This window comes from Diprion similis, chromosome 9, assembly GCF_021155765.1.
Source record: "Diprion similis isolate iyDipSimi1 chromosome 9, iyDipSimi1.1, whole genome shotgun sequence".
Lineage (NCBI taxonomy): Eukaryota > Metazoa > Arthropoda > Insecta > Hymenoptera > Diprionidae > Diprion > Diprion similis.
The window spans coordinates 3,325,001-3,344,499 of NC_060113.1; the positions used below are offsets into that span (position 1 = coordinate 3,325,001).

General features: G+C 35.1%; 1 protein-coding gene across 1 annotated transcript in view; it reads left to right on the forward strand.

Moving 5' to 3' along the window:
• LOC124410653 (synaptic vesicle membrane protein VAT-1 homolog-like) overlaps positions 1–19,279 on the forward strand; it is a 25,373-nt gene extending 6,094 nt beyond the window's left edge. Inside the window, exons 2-7 of the mRNA XM_046889179.1 lie at positions 3,346–3,475; positions 10,409–10,624; positions 14,824–14,972; positions 15,243–15,402; positions 15,477–15,903; positions 16,046–19,279. Of these exons, the coding sequence (XP_046745135.1) occupies positions 3,346–3,475; positions 10,409–10,624; positions 14,824–14,972; positions 15,243–15,402; positions 15,477–15,903; positions 16,046–16,071 (1,108 nt within the window). The 3' untranslated portion in view covers positions 16,072–19,279. The remainder of the gene's footprint in view (positions 1–3,345; positions 3,476–10,408; positions 10,625–14,823; positions 14,973–15,242; positions 15,403–15,476; positions 15,904–16,045) is intronic.
• Positions 19,280–19,499: the final 220 nt, after the last annotated feature.

Here is a 19,499-nt window from a genome sequence, read left to right on the forward strand (position 1 = left end):
CGACGTTTTATTTTATTTGCCTGGGGGAGGGGGGGTTCAGAATTTGAAAAATTCCAGAAACGTCTAATTTCGAATTATTTTGTGGCGAAACTTGAAAAGTAAAGAAATCAAGTTTTGAATGATCGGAAACCCGACGATTCGAAATCAACGTTTCGAAATGCGAGATTCCTAAAATTCAAGTTACGATAGAGTAAAATTCTGAAAATTAAAATATATCCTCCACACAGCGTAGTTTAATCGACGAGCGGACGGAAAAAATCAGAGAGGCGGAAAATCCAAAACCAAGAAAGATCAAAGTAAGAGAAATTTCACCAAGCCAGAAATTCACAGAACTGAAATTTTTTTATCATTATCGCACTTTTGCAACTTTGACCGAGTTACGCCCTTTTGGCATTTCGTCTCTTCGGAACTTTGCACTTCCGGAACTTTGAGCGTCGGGTTTCGGTCCATTCTCTACTTTGATGTTTCGCCAAAGTTCGAATTCTTTACTTAAGTCTCGCCACCGAGAACTTCGGAATTTGACGCTTTTGGAAAACTTCAAATTCGGAATTTCAACTCTGCCCCATTTTCCCAAAACTACTCTATTTTCTCTTTTCCCCTTATAAGCATTCTAAAACTGAAGTTTTCCCCTAAATGTACCCTAAAGCAGCCCCCCTCCCCCCCAAACCGCCCCATTTTTGCCAGTCAGTTACCTTTTTTTTTCATAAAACTAAAATGGACCGTAAAAATCAATTTGACGCTTAAAAAACAATATTTATTCTTTCAACTTAAGATTACAACAAAAAAAAGGAAAAGAAAAAACCAAAGAAATACCAACTTATCGAAGAAAATGGTTTACTTTCAAACAGGTATTCAAGATTACAAAATGTATGTGTTCAACGCGAATTACTAGTCGCAGTCTCTTAACTATACAGCTGCGTTCCATGGCTGAATAAGTTAGACACTCTGTGCCCATCAATATATATATATATATATATATATGCAGTGGGTATAAAGGTAGTTTGCGCCGAGTTTGGAACGATGTAGAATAATGGAGACGGTTTAATCTAACTCCCGCTCAGTAGTTACGAACAAATTATTTGCATTATAACAATTCGCAAGTGATAATAAATTATATAACCTGAAGTTTGTCAAATATACGGGCGGGGTTAAACTGGAACGCCTGTTGTCGTTAAATTTTGCTAAACAAATTCAGAATACAAATTAGACTAGACGTACGCAAATTGTCTTATGTATATATTGGTATCTTTTCGGGTCAAATTCGATTGCAGTACGTGTATACATACATTTATATGTATATCATAACTACACGGAGAGAATAAAAGCGGATATTTTACTGAACGCTGAAGAAAATAAGGGAAACATTAGGTTTTTTTTTTATGTATAAAATATACTTCGTAAAATGCAGAATTTACTTTAAAGATTGTAAAAACAGTAAATATGTGCAGAGTAAAATCTGGTACATATTTGTAGTAAAAAAGAAAAGTTGACACGAATATTTTTTGTTTATCAAAAACTTTGAAGTTTTCCTCTTTTCTTGCAATTCCGAATCAGGGGTGTCCAGTATTCGTGGAAATTATGGAATCAAAGGGAATTCTCAGGGAATTACGTTTTCACAAATAACTCCACACCCTGCGAGTGAAATCTCCTCCTTCTCATCTTCTTCTTCTTTTCTTCCGTGTGATAATAAATATTCCATCGCAAGTTATAAGAAAATATAATTCGAAAAGCGAATCGCACCCACTTTAAACAACAGCCTTGCAGGTACTCCAGCTCCTAATGCAAAACCGCAAGATTATACAAGGGATGCTCCCCCTCCATCGTTACATACGGAAATAGAATACATATTCCCATCACGTGGTGTAGGGAACGCGGTATGCAAGCTGGGCTTACTTGTTACGAGGTACACTCATGCACCGCAGTGCGTACGACATACGTGTGCCAAACACACCCTCGTATTTTACACACCGCACGTGTTTTTTCAAGCAGACATGCAGCGCGCACCTAGACGGAAGGAAAGATCCTCCTCCGGATAGAGAAGCGACTCGACTTGTATGGGGATCGTAGTCAGTGTAGTCACCTACTGTACAGACACTCTAATGTGTGTTGGGTGTAGTTACACGTACGTGTGTACGTTGTTCAGACGTCGCGACGCCCTCGAGCTGCCGGCGTCTCACGCGACGCCGAACCCGCGAGGCACCCGATTCTTGATAAAACACGCCTTCTCGTCCTTTCTATTATTCAAGTGGTCGGGAGCCAGGAATACATTCATACTGCGCAGCCACGCACAACTCGTCTTGCCTTATTTTCACTGGCACCCTTCAACGATGTTTTCTAAGTTCAAGGGTGCGCGGTGGCACTGCAGTGTCAAAATTTGAATGAAATTTGGCTAATGAATTTCGTTGAGATCATTTATAGATACTCCGCGCAGTGATATATGCTAGGAGTGAATTTTTAAATATCGAATGGCTCAATGCGCATGCGCTAGAATTCGAGAACAACGGCAATTGTTTCGTCAGGGTGACCAACGTTCGGAAGTTACCATTACCGAACTTATTATTAATGTTGATAGCCCTGACAAAACAAATGATAATGCTCGCGAATTTTAGCGCATGCGCATTAACCCTTTGAGTCGACACATTATTGTGCTGAGTCAACTTTTATAACAAGATAGTATTTCGTGGTGTTTCGACCTCGCTGATTACGAATTTTATATTAGATTTAGAATATTTAAGATGACGGATCAGATATGGGGGACGAAAATTTGAAATTTAATCGAAAAATATTTTGAGAACTTCTCTAAATATACAAAAAATGGATATGAAATAAAGGTGGTAAGAATACTTATTACCAGCACTATGACTCAAAGAATTGAACCATTCGGTAATTGGCAATTCAATTCGTATGCTTTAATGCATAATCATGATTCACTAAGTGACTAATTCACTGATTATTATATTACTAAGATTATTAACTAATTGATTAATTATTCGTACAATTAAATTTATATGCGAATATTGGAAAATGTCCTCGTGACGTCAGAGCCTGGTTATCCGCGCCATTTTATCACCACATAACCTAAGTTTTTAATTTTAATGGATACAAATCGTAATTCTTGGCCTCTCGAATTACTCATGTCGCATAAAATGATCAAACTCTCAGCCTCGTTGTATTAGTTTTATTTCTTTGCCGCCAGATGGCGCAATGCAAAGTGAAAATCCCAGTAATCCACGCGTTTGGTTTTTTTTTTTTTTTTTTTTTTGTCCCCAAGTTTCTCATTTCTACAGAGTGTATTATTGTACAGAGAAAGAAATTTCATGCTTTTCTTCATTCACTATGTTACAGCGGCCTCAATTTCCAAGATCTCATGGCACGGCAGGGGGCGATAGATTCTCTACCGAAAACCCCGTTCATCATGGGCGTCGAGTGCGCTGGTGACATCGAACAGGTTGGCGAAGGTGTCGAGAACTTCAAGGTACGTTATCGTAATATACGTAAATTTTTTCATAAATTTCATCCTACGGTATGATATAAACTTGCCTCTGCGTATATCATAAATTCGAGGAAACGTGTTTATATAACTAAATCGGCACATGCATACCAACTGCAAAAGTTTTATATTTGCAATATCGAAACTTCGTGCCGCGTCTTCGGTCAAGTTTTATTCATGACATTGAAATATCGCGTTAAGAAAATCCAGTCAAGTTTTTCTTCGTTTTTAAACTTTATTGTATCTGTATTAGGGTGGCGCAAAAAACTGACTATTTTTTTTTTTTTTTTTTTTTATTTGAGTCTCGTGTGACAAAATGTTAGTTTTTGATGTTCTAAGAGCCCACTCCAAAGGACAGCTCAAAAAAAAAAATTTTAAGAGGTCGTTCCAAATTTTAAAAAATGTCAAAGCGTCAAAAATTAAATTAAAAAAATTATATTTTCAGCATTTTGTTTGATTTTTAATTCATGTCGTGGTGTATTGTTATCGATTCTTTCTTACTAAATAGAAGAAAAAAAATTTATGAAACTTTAATATGAATATTAAAAGGTCTAAAGAAATGCACCAAAAAATTGAAAAAATATTATGAGCGACCTTTCAAAATTCAAATTTTGAACTGAAACTTTCGGAAACTTATTTTTTTTTGTCTATAAAATTATACTGTAACGAGAAAATTTTTTTTAAAAAAACAAATCGATATTTGACGATATCTGACGTTTTAAAAAATGTGGAGTGACTTCTTAAAATTTTTTTTTTAAACTGTCCTTTGGAGTGGGCTCTTAAAACATCAAAAACTAAAATTTTGTCACACGAGAATCAAAAAAAAAAAAAAATGGCGGTTTTTTTGCGCCACCCTAATATATATATATATTCGTATTCTTCTCACAGTCTCTCATTGTCTGTTTATTATAACCACGCCGCGTACACTGTGCGGAGATTAGGCGACACAATGCGGAAACGGTCTTCAAGCCGAAACGCGTACAAAGCTAACTACATTCACATGTATGTGCACGTAAGAGACACACACACGAGCTTCTCACGTATGTTAGTGCGATCAAGCTTTGAGCCTTCCACACAACAAAAGCTCAGCGGATGTCCAAGATAATACAAGTGCAGAGTATAAAGGAAAGAAAGTGCTCAGGAATACTCTATGGGGGAAGATTAACGTTGTCTTTAATAATTATCTTTACTAACTAGAGTGGTGCATCATCGAATTGGTGAAACCGAACATTTACCAGTTTGCATTTGACCCTTATTTTACGCTTACGATTTAATCTTGTGCTAATTTTCGGTTTAAAAGTTTTGAAATACCGAAGTAGATGATTAAAAAAAAAATAGAAAAAAAATTCGGCCCACGTTTTCCTTGACGGGGGGTGTTTTGTGTCGTTCACTGGATTTTTGAGAATCTTTTCAAATTTTTCAAAATAAGCATTTGCAATCGAAATCAAATATTTATAAAAAATAAACGGAATAAAAAAAATTTGAAAAAAATTCAGGTCGCTAAATAAATTAGAAATGATTTCGAGATGGTCGGGGTTCAACACTGGTCGAGTTGGCGTGGAATACCCCATATACGTATAGATAACTATCCGAGTATCACTTCTCAGGTTATCACAGTATATGTATGTGGATATCCTTTTTATTGTGCGTTCCAGAATAGAAGATTATTCTTAGAATAATAATAATAATAAATATAAGGAATTTGGGAAAACATCTACAGTATTTACATTACACAGTAAACCATCTTTGCTCTTTATTTTCTCTCCTCTCCTTCTTCTCATCGAAGAGGAAGAAACCAATTTACGATCGTTTCAAATATATTTGCGGATTATTTCGTTGCAAGTATTTGAAAAACACGTTATTGTGCTGAGTTCAATTTTGTAACAAAATTAGGTTGTTGATTACGAGTCTGAAATCAGATTTGACGGATTCAATGTGGCGGATTCTTAACGCAGAGATGCATTGAGAGAAATCGTTAATTCGTATCTTTAGGATCGTCTGAAATTTGGTAAACCACGATAAACAAAGCATACTCTGTACATTGAAAAAAAAAAACCAACTCCTTGAACTAAGTCATTAGGAAATTGTACAAGAGTAATTTTTTTTTTCTTTCACTTATGTTTCCGTACGTTAACGTTAACAACTTTAGTCTCATGAGGATAAAACCTCCATTCGTGCATTATAATCCAGAAGGTATTATTATTATCATTATTATTATATTTAAAAAAATTTTCCTCACGATAAGCAAAATTTTCGCTCTCCTTATCCTACTTAATTAGCGAGGGTCGCGTAAATTAAGGCGTAAAATCATGCATGGTATGCAATTTGCCATACATCAGGGGTTGTAATTCTAGTGATATTGAACGTCAATAAATTGCAGTAGATATAGTGCACATAAAAAGACACGCAGAGTTTTCCTTATATAAATACATACATACATATACATAGATCAGTGAGTGACTCACGTCAATTCTATACCTAGATCCCCAGACATGCGTGAGGTGGACGCGAGGCGCCAGGCACCTGTGTTATTAATTATAAATACATACTACACAGACGCGTCTATTAGTCGCCGGCGCCGATGTGAATCTCATGCGACACGCAGATCAGGGATTCGCTACTTTTTTTAATTTGTCACTTTGCCTTTTTCCTGCTTTATCTATATATAATGATACGAGGAATCGTTACTATTTCCTTCAAATTTTGAAAATGAATTTTGACACTCCGAGGTCTTTGCAGGGCTCGTTGATCACGAATCTGAAGTCTGAGTTTGATCATTTTTTAAATAAAAAAAAAATAAAAAAAAATCTGATGATTCTGACCGAAACTTGTTACTCGAGAACTTTTGTAAATAAACTGTGATGAAAAAATCTTGTAGATTCTGGTCGATTTCACTTCGATTCTCTTAATCTTCCACAATTTCTTCACTCAAACACTTTTTACTCTCTCAACATGCAATTCACACATGGTGCCATTCGTTTTTGCGGAAGCCAGTGTCGCTTGTAGGTGTACCGCAAAACCGGACGTGTCGTAACGCGGGATTGCGGAATCTAAACCGCAATTTAATTCCGTGTGTATCCCCGTGGCAGAGATATCTGAGCGGTGGAAGTGAAGCTCTGATACGCTGCACGCACTTTGGATTAAAAGTTACGCTTATTGGTCAGACTAGGCTAGGTTTTTTTTCCATCTAGCTTCCTCCTTCGGCCTTTTCTCGACTGATAGACGAGCGTGTTGGAATCGTAATCAGGGCCGTCTTAAACCAGGTGGGGAGACTCGTGGCATTTTAGGATATATGAGGCCCCATTAGAAAAAATTCGGAGTATCAATAGGAATAAATGATAGACTAGTTATAATTGTTATTGTTGTGTTTGGAAAGTTTCAACTCAATTTGAACGTACTTAAGGTGGATATAAAAGGTACTTTTCTGAATTTTTGATTTGTAACATCATAAATTATTTCTTTAAAAAGTTTATCTCTTCAAGCGAGTCACTTCCTATGCACATCAGCGACGAACTGGTTAATCTTTGTTGAAACTTTGCAGTTTTCAGTTCGTTTTTGTTTTATTATTTTCAATTTTGAGAAGGAGTCAACGGTATAGAAAAAATTCTATGATTAATTAAAAAATAAGTCAAATAAATAATAAAATCTAACGATCTGCATTTATTGCTAAATTTTCATTCAGACTTCAACACACTCATTAATTTCTTCGGTGAATAAAATTAAATATATTAACTTGCAAAATTATTTTTCGTTCTTAACAAACTACTAAGATGGTAACTTTCGAACGAATTTCAATATGATGAAAATGACAATCTCAGTTTTTCTTTGAAATTATCAATATCCTGTGTTAGAACTAATAGGAAATTTGTCAATAGTAAAAATTTTTCATTTTGCAATCAGGCTCGAGTTATAAACTGTAATGTGATATGTGCGTGCAGTGGCGTACATTTATATTACCCATAATCTACGTATATATATCATATGTATACGACCATGTGGATACCTACATACCTGTTATGTAGAAACGTGGCGCGTGTCGAATGTGCGGTGAAGGGTAACTAAATCGTTATTATTTGCTGTCCTCCACCCTTTATACACGATGTTTCCATTTCATCGTGCAACATAAATCATATTCATACTCGGATATTTTTCACCACTTGGGATCGTTAAAATTTTCTATAAAACATCAGTAATTGAAATGCTCATTGCACGGATATTAATTCGCTCGTTTAAGAGGATTCTACAGTCAGACTTTACCGACCGAGTAAAATGTCACATATTTTTACATTTGATTGTTGCCTAAGACGAAAGCTTTTTTGGATATTGGTATCCGGTATTGCTGCGTCATTTTCACATTAGCCATGCGTATAGGTTTCCACAATAGTGAAAATTAGTGACACTTTACTCGGTCGGTAAAAAATCATTGTACTATTTTACTCCCGAGTTTGGAAAAAAGATTCGACCATAGAATTTTTCCGTCGGCATGTTTCGTGTACCTACGTGTTACATACGTCTCAATTTGAAAAACTTCGACTGGACTCCCCTTGTACGAGTTGCAGCTAGACCGGATGTTCTTTATGCGGGCAGTGACGGAATAAGAAGAATAAAAAGTAGACGACCAAATGACTAAATCACGAGTCAAAGGGGAATGAGATGACTGAATACTTGAAGAATACATACAAGGGACGTTGGGGCTGAAAAGGTTGTCCGTCCCTATAATATCTACCCACAGCGAGTTCCTTTTTCCGTAGTGCCGCCGCCGCATGCATAGAGGGAGTCGTAAAGTGGTTCGGCCCGAAGTTTCTTAATCAGTCGCACTCCGCAGCCTACATATTATACCCATGTAATATATGGTGTTGTACAGTATATACACCATATACTATGTGTACAAGACACTCCACGAAGGCAGGGAAAATCGGACCGGTCAAGTTTGCAGTATAGTTTGTATATTGTGCAACGAGTGGGTAAAAGTAACGATTGCGAATGAATCTGAATCTGAGTTAGCTCAAAATGAAAAAGTAAACGCAGAACAAAAATCCCTGCTAAAAACGAACAAAAGACGATATTTTTCGACGAATGTCATAAGCGTTCGGAAACAACCATCCATTTCTCATACTAGTGAGGAAAAACTGTTTTTACCCACTAGTGAAAAAATATTTTCGTTTATTTGTACGTTTGAGTTATGATAAAGGAAAAAAAAAAAGAAAGAAAAGCAAAAATAATAAAACGTAGTATATGTTACATTACGGTGTGATGTACAGAAATAGCGGACGTTCGCTCGCAAACCGCGGACGGGTATGTATCTTTAATCCTAATCCGTATATCAGGATTCGCCGAGAACCGGCTCTGGAAGTCTTTCCACTCGACTTTGCAGGGGTCGTAAAACCGCCCGGCAACCCTACGCGCCGAGGGTCGTTCGCACGTGGCAAGAGTTCAAAGTTCAGGGTTGCGACCCCACCATTGCAGACATTCGGCGGCGCGTATTTCTATCGTCGCAGGAAAAACTTGACTTTAAATATTATTATACCTGTAATGTAGAATAGGGTGGATTTTCCAATTACCAAGACTAAATAAGTTACACACTGATTGTGAGCAAATTTTTTTTTTTTTTTTTTTTTTTTTTTTTTCTCGTATTACGGCTACCGGAAAGTTCTAGTTTAATTAGCACCGTTATATGACAACGGTTTAAATATTTTTGAAACTGTTAGAAATAGAGGCTACGATTAAGCAACTATTTAATGTATATGTAATTATAATTTCCGATTATGTTCGATAATTATTATTATTTTTTTTTTTTTTTTTTTCTAGCACCAGTATCAAATTTCCACAGTAGTTACAAGAAAATATAGTAAACTTTATTTTCACCTCGTAATTTGAATTATATTTTGCATTTTTGATTGAAAAAAAAAAAAAAAAAAAAAAAAAAAAAAAAAAAAAAATTGGAAGATTGAAAATTTGATATTGAATAATTTTTACAATCGTACACAAGTATTAGTATAAGATTGAATTATTATACCTACCGATTTCAACTCTGACGTGTAGAAAAAAATGCCTTTTCAAATTTCATGGCGAACAGACGATCTAGTTATGATTCACGTTTTATTTGCGATAAAAATGGAAATATTCTATTTTCATCATGTCCGCAGTACCGGCGGTTATGTTCCTTGTCGATTTTCGACCTCGGGTTAGCATTGCGACAGTAAAGCCGCATAATTATCCTCTCAAGATATGCGCGCGTTGTGAAGGTATATATCTATATTTTTTCATATTCTATCATGCATCATTTTATAACTATGTATACATATAAGTCAGTTCCGTGTGTAAAATTTGCTTCGTGTCCCACGATGTTATATCAATACGTATAAATGCAGTTGTCTTTATTGCTGTATACGCGTATACAATAATCGTGGAATAAGGTACGGTATAAATTTGATCGATAAATCGTTACGGTGTACATTAATCGTGCTACCATCTGTACACGTAAAACGACAAGCGAATGCGTGCAGTATTAGTTGAACTCGCGAACGTTTTTTACGATCCTGCCGCTTTCATATAACGCATTGCAAACATTTATCTCGTGCGGGTGTAATACACTTATACACTATAATATATCGAGTCACTGTATCCCAAGTTTCACAATTTTTACGTTTTATTGGAGAAAACACAGGGGAAAGCCCGCAAACACGCTGCCGTTGATATAATAAAAAGATGAAGAAAAAACACACATTGTAAATCCCAAAGCACACAATTCTGTTTGTCTTGGACTTAGCATCTTCAAATTTGTGTACCACACGTGTCGTCGTTTCGTCTTCCGTTTCAGAGAAGCTAATCCGTCTATTCCTGTAGGAATTTCGACCGAATCTAACGATTACACTTATTTGTTTTATTGTGATAATAATGATAACAATTTTTTTACAGGTCGGCGACAGGGTCGTAGCTCTACCGGATCACAGGGCGTGGGCAGAACTAGTCGCGGTACCTGCTACATCCGTATTCGCGCTCCCCGACGGCATGAGCTACCTGGATGCAACTACGATCACGATGAACTACACGGTTGCTTACATTCTTCTGTTCGAATTGGCGAATCTCTCCCCGGGGAAAAGTCTTTTGGTTCACAGCGCCGGCGGTGGTGTGGTAAGTTTGTATTATCATGGAAATTGCTGGGTATGTACACTTGGCCGCAGTGATTCTGAGACTGGGGATTTTTTTTTTCCCCTTTTTTTTTTCTTTTGGAACAATTCGATTATGTTGGCAGAACAGATTCACACGCAGCGCCATCACCGGCCAGCTGCGAAACATCGTTAATCTTTCGAAACGTAACATAACCTATAACCCAAGAATATAATCCAAGAATACAGAATTTTATGCTCATGGGTTGTTTTATGTTTGCAAAGATTAAGGGTGTTTCACGAACGGCCGACGGTGGCGCTGCCGGTTGATTCTGCACTGCCAACGTAACTGATTTGTCAATAAAATTAACCGTTTCAGAATCACTGCGGATGGGTGTACGTATGCAGCGTTGGTTGAACAGATGAAACAAACTTTATTCCGTAACAGATTATTGCAGAAGTTTTATAATTCTAATTTTTACACCAAAGTTGAGACTTTTAATTTGAGGTCTAAAGTTGTGATTGAATCTCACAAATTGTGTGGTATCAGTACGACTTTCTGTTTAATATGCATAAAAAAAAAAACTATAATATTTCAACGAAATTATCGATTTAGAAGAAATTATGGGATATTGTTGTTTATAATCTAGAATCAGAATTCCTAAAATCTATACGAATGCTTTGTAGCGTTTGTCAAAATTTTGATAATTCAAATCGAATCAATGAATACATATAGTGTAACTATAGAGCTTAGTTTTTAAGGTAAGACAAAATTTCCGAATTTCTCAGTTATAATGCGGATTATTGTTTGTAAAATACAAATAGAAACGAAATTTATATATATCACTAGTATATAGCTCCGCTATGCAAAGCACAACAACGTGAGTGTAGAATGTGTCGTTTTGAAAAAAAAAAGAAAAAAGAGGCGGTAATTCCTGAGTGAAAAATCGGAAAATATAAGGATGTTACAGAGGCTCGCGCCATTAAAACGAGACGCCCGACGTTACCCATGAATCTCATTTCCATGTCCAACGAATTAGTTACATGGCATAAATCCTCGCCCCCTGTTTATCCATGCATATATAGCACTTTCAAAATCGGTCCTTGCTCTTAACAGGATAAATATGGTAGTGCAGAGATCCAGTGTGACCATATGGTAGGCGGGTAATCAATATCACTCAACAGGTACATAGAGAGAGGTTTTCGTTAACCCCTCCTCCTCCTCCTCCTCTTCCTATTCCTCATCCCTCGCCCATACATCCACTCGTCTAATCCCAACTTATACGAGTATATGTATATATAGATATAACAATTTGCGAGGTGTAGACGGGCATCATACATATAACCCTGTAGTATCACGTAGGTACATAGACTGCAGCATGGTAAGAAAACAGTGTAGCTTTCCTTCCCTTTTTCCTTACTTTCTCCTCCGGTTACCCGTTTCTTTAGTCGTGTCGTCAGGCGAATTCTGGCCGTCGACGTCTATAGTGTATATATGTATATTACATGGGTGTGTATGTATGTATGTACATACGTATAGGGTGCAATGGAGGGATGCTGCGGACCTCTCGACGTTGCTAGGAGACCATCGACCCCTACGCGTTGAGACCCCGCCCGTCTACGCAGGAGGGAAGGAAACTCACGCACACCCGGCTCTCAAATCTTCTTCGCACCGTTTCAAATCACTTTCGAGTTTCTGCGTATATACACGTCTGTCTATGCCTAACGTGTGTTTCGGTGCACCAACACATCTTCGTATATGTATACTGCGGCATTTTCCAATACCCAATGTAATGCTTTATAATTTACAGACGGATAGCTGTATATAATATATATATATAAATATATATATATATGTATGCAACTGAACCCTGCAGCTTACCCCTCCCCACCCCCCTGCTTCAATATATTGTATATTATACACAATATACGTGTATTATGCGTTACGAGGTGGATCTGGTATTGAAAATTTGAGCCCTTTAATGATGAGAATCTTACAATTATTATCTTCGAGAAGTAGAAATTTTTCAAATAACTTTAATACAGACACGTTATTGTTGATATCGTTTGCCGTTATCGCTGAGATAAAAGAATTTTTTTTTCCCCCTTTTATTGATGTAATTATATCATTTTATTCCAGGGAATTTGAAGTTATGTTATCCACTTTCGATCAGAACGTATAATTATATCGAAATATAAGAATTTATTGGTATAGAAAAAGGTAATATTCCGTGGCTTCTGTGGCGCGAGCGACGTCGAGAGTCGAATAATTGGGTTCCCATATAAAACCACGCAAAATATAACAAAGCAGGTTTGCGTCTACTGTAGATTTTTTTTATCCTCCGGCGGGGAATTCTGGACGCAATAAAACTCTGCAAGTCTTTTGTACGCTGTACGTCCGAACCGTAAAATCGATTGTCAATAAACCGTAAAGGCATGTGAAAAACGATCACGAGATATATATATATATATATATATATATATGTATGTATATTATATCTCTTTTTCACGAAGAGAACTCGACTTTTATATCGCACTGTTGTACAATTTCTGTAGAAGAGAACAACGCATCTCTGTTGTTTTCTTTCGTTTTTTAATTATCAAGTTTCCTATTTATCCGTAGAAAACCAATTTCACGGCCTATATATTTTGATTATGAGACATCCGACAAAATTCTGAGTATAGGACGGTATAATAATCATGCATAATTTCATTTTCATATCGACTGAGAAAATCCAGATAATACTGTAGATTTGGCCTGGTTTTCTCTCTACATAAATAATCGGAACGTAATCATTCGTAATCAAGTCATGCATGTTGCCTGCATTTTTTCTGGCCTTTTTTCCAGTCTATGAGTTATGGGTCGTTCCACGAGTTATCGATCAAGATCGGAAATTAAGATTTTAGATTTGCCCTAGAATTTTTTACGTGATATCATTAGTCGAAAAAAACGACGCTATATTTTTTATCAAGTTTAAAAAAAAAACCCCATCCGAGATATGATTTAATTTACTATTTGTGAATCACTCATTTTGTAAAACTTGAAAAATCCAGTAAAATGGAATAAAATTTTTGAGCCCTTGTCGGAAATGGTTTTTTTTTTATATCAACAAAAGATGTGTAGTTCAAATTAATAGTTATAAATTTTTATAAGTAGTTAATTATTTGATGTCGCAATATATTCGTTACATTCTGATTCCCTAAATGTGTCTATTCTAACTCACATGATTAAACCTAGTATTTCAATCCATTTTGATATGAAAAATTTATTCCAATTATTATTTTTTCTTATACTTATCATTTTCCAATGTATCGTATCTTTCGCTGTAATGAAAACTCTGCTATCGATGAGGGCTCAAAAATGTTGTCATATTTTACTAGATTTTTCTGGATTTATTGAAATTAGGTATATAAAATTGGTGCTACGCAAATAGCAGATTAAATCATATCTGAGATAGGGGTAGTTGACAAAAATAAAAACAGAAACAGGGCTGTATATTTTGGCCAGTACTTATATATAAAAAATTCTAGAAAAAATCCAAATCTCAATTTGCGATGTTGATCAATATTACGAGGAATGCCCTTTATACATATGCTCCGAATTAGAGGACAGATTGATATCGTGTGTGATAGGAAAAGAGGGATCGTCAGAAGCAGAGGAGACGCGATGGTCATTATTTGTTGAGATAATATTATCTTATAGTTTTTATATATAGTCCCGTATGTGCACTCTAGGGACTAACTTGATGGATTTTCACTTTTACAGGGTAGAAAAACAACATACGGTTTTAAATTCCACCATGTCTTCTTACTCAGACCTGATAAATTAAACAGTAGAGACTAGGTGTATGTATGTATAAAAATTTCAAGACATCGGGGCTGAGTTCTCAGAAATTGTCATGAATGCCTTCTTCTGTTCAAAATCCATACCGTACTGGATTCATTTTCAAACTGTTTCAATGAGACAGTGTTTCATACCGCATGAACTGAGGGAATGATCTTCTATCTTGTACCCGTTCTTATACTATTACAAATGTATAAGTATATTGTACACCAACTTATATTCACAGCAGTCACTTTGGAATGTTTTGTACGATTTACGACTTTATTGTGAAATATTTTAGCCCGTTGAATGCTGGATCTGGCACCAGATAAAGACCATCGTGGTCAGAGCGATTATCTTTGTATTTTGAAATTGAGTTTGTTTTTTCTATTCAATTTTAGGGCCAAGCGGTTGTTCAATTAGCGAAAACTGTGAAGGATGTCGTAATCTTCGGAGTATGCAGTAAGTCGAAACACGAGGCTCTGAAAGAAGCTGGAACCATTGATCACTTGTTGGAACGAGGACCTGATTACAGCGCAGAAGTGAGAAAGTACGTTGAACAATTATTGATTTACCAAAATGTAAAGTTTTTTTTTTATACCAAGAATAAAAAAAGAACTTCACTGATTGTCAAGTTTATTCAATTGAATATATTGAAACTAGCTTGACTTGATAATGAACGGCAGTTTTAATTCCGAATTTGTAAAGTAACTTCTGAGAAAAAATATTTAGAATTCCCGTTAAAGCTCATTGAAGAAAAGGAATTTTTAAACTATTCCGGGGAATATTTTAATTATAACGTCATTGCTAATTATTTCAGGGTTTCTCCAGAAGGAGTAGATATTGTTTTGGATTGCATGTGTGGCGAGGAATGCAACAGAGGATATGCTCTACTTAAACCGATGGGGAAATATATCCTGTACGGTTCAAGTAACCTTGTAACCGGCGAAACTAAGAGCTTGTTTTCGGCTGCCCGATCCGTGAGTAGAGATATTCTTCGATACTGTATTTATATGTAGATTGCAACTGTTAATATTGCATATATTCTTTGCAGTGGTGGCAAGTCGACAAGGTATCTCCCCCAAAATTGTTCGATGAAAACAAATCTCTCTCTGGTTTCAATTTACGTCATCTGATGCATCAGCATGGAGGACATGGTTTCGTTAGACAAGCCGTTGACAAGGTGTACAAATTATGGGCTGATGGGAAAATAAAACCCGTTGTGGATTCTACTTGGGCGTTAGAAGACGTCCCAGAAGCCATGCAGAAGATGCATGACCGGAAAAATATTGGAAAGATTGTCTTGGATCCTAGCCTGGAACCCAAACCAAAACCAGCTACGCCTGCCAAGGGTAAGGCAAAGGAAAAGAAGGCTGCGAGCGTTGAAGATAAAAAAGCTTCTAGTGTGGAATCAACTGATGGCGATAAAAAGAAGGAACCAGAACTAACTAATGGAACGTCGGAAGACAAATCAGACACTGGTACAGTAACCAAATTAAAATGATTTGTGTATCTAGTAGCTAAGCTAATAGCTCTACCAAAGTTTAAAGAAGTATCAAAATGTTTGTTCTTACATAAAAGTACAATTACTTTGTCTCTATTTGTTTAACTTATTTGTTTCAGATTCCAAAGAAAAAGAATCGAGTTGAATCAGCAGCGTCAGCTAATCTAAAAATTAAAAAGACCTGCACACGATTATCTGTGAAAAGTAAGAATAATCTTGTAACGTTACACAGTTTCATCACAGATTGAAAAAAGATATGTTATTATATTGGGCTGCTAAGTTTAATCAAAAAGATTCGTTAAGCGTCATGCAAATATTTTATCAATAAATTTCTGACTAATTGAAAAGTTGTAGAATCAATAAAAACAGAACCCCACTCTGATCAATATCAATCACAGGTTGAAATTCGTGGGGTGTGCTACATTTCTGTAAGATATTAGCTTAAAAGGAGTGTATCCAGCGAATTATTTTTATCTTGTAAAACAGAAAAAAAAACATGCCAGAATAGTTATTCTGAATCGCTTTGAAATTATTACACAGACACATATTCATCTACTAAAAGGGTGGACTCCTATATCCAATTGAAGATTTGCTACCTATAAAAACAAATCAACCAAATATCAATTGACGTGGTCCATGTTAGTCTCTAACGTAAATATCAATTTTATTTTTAATACCTATATTTTAATTTTTGCATACCTATCTTGTAATTTGAATAATATATAATGATGTATCGAGGTTTGAATCACTTCAATTTAAGAACTAAGCTGTATGCGAGAGATTGAAAAATATTTCACACGGTGGCAGCATCCGTGTTTCACACATACATATTATTATACGTACACCCGTGCATATTATATTGCCTTAAGCCACAGTTTGAGTACACATACCAAAGTTTTGACGCCTTGCGAACATTGTATTTAAAATTACAAGTTTTTTAATAGTGAACTTTTCAAATTCTAATTATTATTCCTACGATACTGCCATTAACATTTTTACAATATATTGCTCAGTTTTGATATAAACACATAACTACTTGAAACATTGTTGAACGTGGCCACTGTGTGTTTAATCTGGGCTACATTTCAATTTCAATTCTGTAGAACAAATGTTTCGAAATCATCTGAATTGTCATTTTTTGTAGAATAATCTTTCAACACTTTTTTCCTACTTTTATCCAAGTTACACGCATGCAAACAATATTATTTCACAAATAAGAATTGAAACGTAGCTCAATGTGTGAATGAGCCTTCAGAAACTTAGAATCTTATATAAGCATGTAGTAGAAGTGCTGCACAAAAAAACGTAAATAAAAGTTACTGCGTGGATATCTATCTTTATAAGTCAAACTTTAACCACTTGGCGTTCTAATTAACGGTCTCCTGGTGACCCGAAGGTTTTAATAACCAACGAATTATTCGAATTCTCAAAAAATCGTGGTTGTATCAAATTATTTTACATGAAAAGTTATATGATAAAGTCGCTTTCAAAAAAAGCTGAAATTACATATTGGGATTTTAATTTCACGTGACGATTAGTCTCACCTTCTTCGACATGGTCCTGCGATTAGTTACTCGACAAGAAAAATCTTATTCCATTATTTTCATCACTTCACGTAAATTTTATTTATCATTATTGTACGTAAGACCGTGCACCTAGAATCCAATTAGCATAAGATATTTTAGCTAGGACACAAGAATGAAAAATTACGCAAGTTCACCGCCAAAAATGTTTGTTACTCAATTTTTTGTAATTCGTAATTCTTAGTTAGTCAATATTGTTCGGTATACACAATCACTGTAAATTTTCACGGCGGGTAAATAATTAGATAATATGCCTAACATCTATTCCTATACATCGACTAAATTCAGTTTTTGCGATATGTGGTACATTTCAATGGTAATGAAGAAATGATTTCGATTCATTCGAACCTAAGTACTAGGGATCCCATAGAACTAAACATAACAATGATGTCTGAAAATAATTATTCATATGTTTCGTAATTCATGCTAACCTTGTAAACCTGATATCTCTTGTAACTATTGAAATGTATAATGTATTCAACTAATTTTTAATAAGGACACAAGTGCATATCTTGACAAGGAACATCGGATCAATTTTCTATAGCCAGTTTAGTGAATTTGATACTACTAACGCTATACTTTAACAAATATTTACCAATTTTTGTATATTCCTATATATATATATAGGATATATATATAGTTATATCAAAACGCTATGCTAGCAGTAAAAAAATATATGTATAATAATTTAGTTTGAAAAAAAAGTGAAAAAAGAGGAAACTTGCCAATACACAGTAATCGCGGCTACATGTCTGAATGATAAAAAAATATATACAACACACAATGTAAATTTTACGTAAGGCTTTAAATGTTTCATGAAATACCTATCTATTATAATATAATATATCTATATATTTGTATCAACTATCTTCTCTATTTTAGTTTATAGACTAAGGATATGGTCGAAGAAAGAGTTGTTAGTAACAGTATTTATATCCAATGTATGTAAACAACAAAACCTTTGATAGCTTGAGCATAGTTTCATAACATGTAGTGCGTTTCGTTTATAATTTTTTCGAAACAACTGCAAGTATGTAGATACATAGATGTTTTTACATACGTCGAAAACTGTAACACACTCCTATTCTGACATCACTACTAAGTCTGAGGTGTATAAATAAAAAAAAAGCTTGACTCTCTTTCTACTGCTGTATTCTTAGATGAAGAAAGGCGATAATAATACCATGATATTAATTTACGATATATACAGCTAGCTTCAAATTGAATTTGTCGCAGAGGAAAAACGTATCTGATCACATATTTTGTAATTCGCTGAGATAATTTCATATTTTTTCTAAATTATTATCTAAGAATACGTATTTTTAATGTAGTTAATTATTATATTTGAAACCAGCTGTAGAATTATAAACAGTATGAAGGAAGATCTTTAGTTTTTAATAAAATGTACAATATAATATACACGGATATTTTTAATTATTTTTTTTTTTTTGCAAACTAGCATATTTTATTCACGCCAAAACGTTGTATAAATTTAATTTTATTCTAGGTTTCAGATTTTTTGGCAACTCAGAATCCAGTCAATGAAATTTAAGTTGCCAATTACAACTCATGATATACATGTAAAAGGTGTAAGATTTATCTATGGAGCAGATAAAATTATACTGTTGAGAAAATTATCTATATTTTGGAACCAGAATGAATTTGAAAAATATCTTTCGTTTGCTCCAAACAGCTTGATATGAAGATTGTATTTTGGCTTATTATTGTAAGACTGACTATGTTGCTATATTAAAGATTGCTTCAAAAACACGTCTACGGTATTATTACAATCATTTCATGATAATCTGATGTTTTCGGAACTATAACATCTCCAACGAACTTTGTCGCATGTGTTAGTTTGTATGATTATGTGTATCGTGACTAACGACGTGTGTGTGTGTGTGTGTGTGCTTACATGCCATTGTGTATGTACACTGCTTAGAATCTCGAAAATAAAGTCAGTACATTCTTGACCGGCAACGGGAGTACA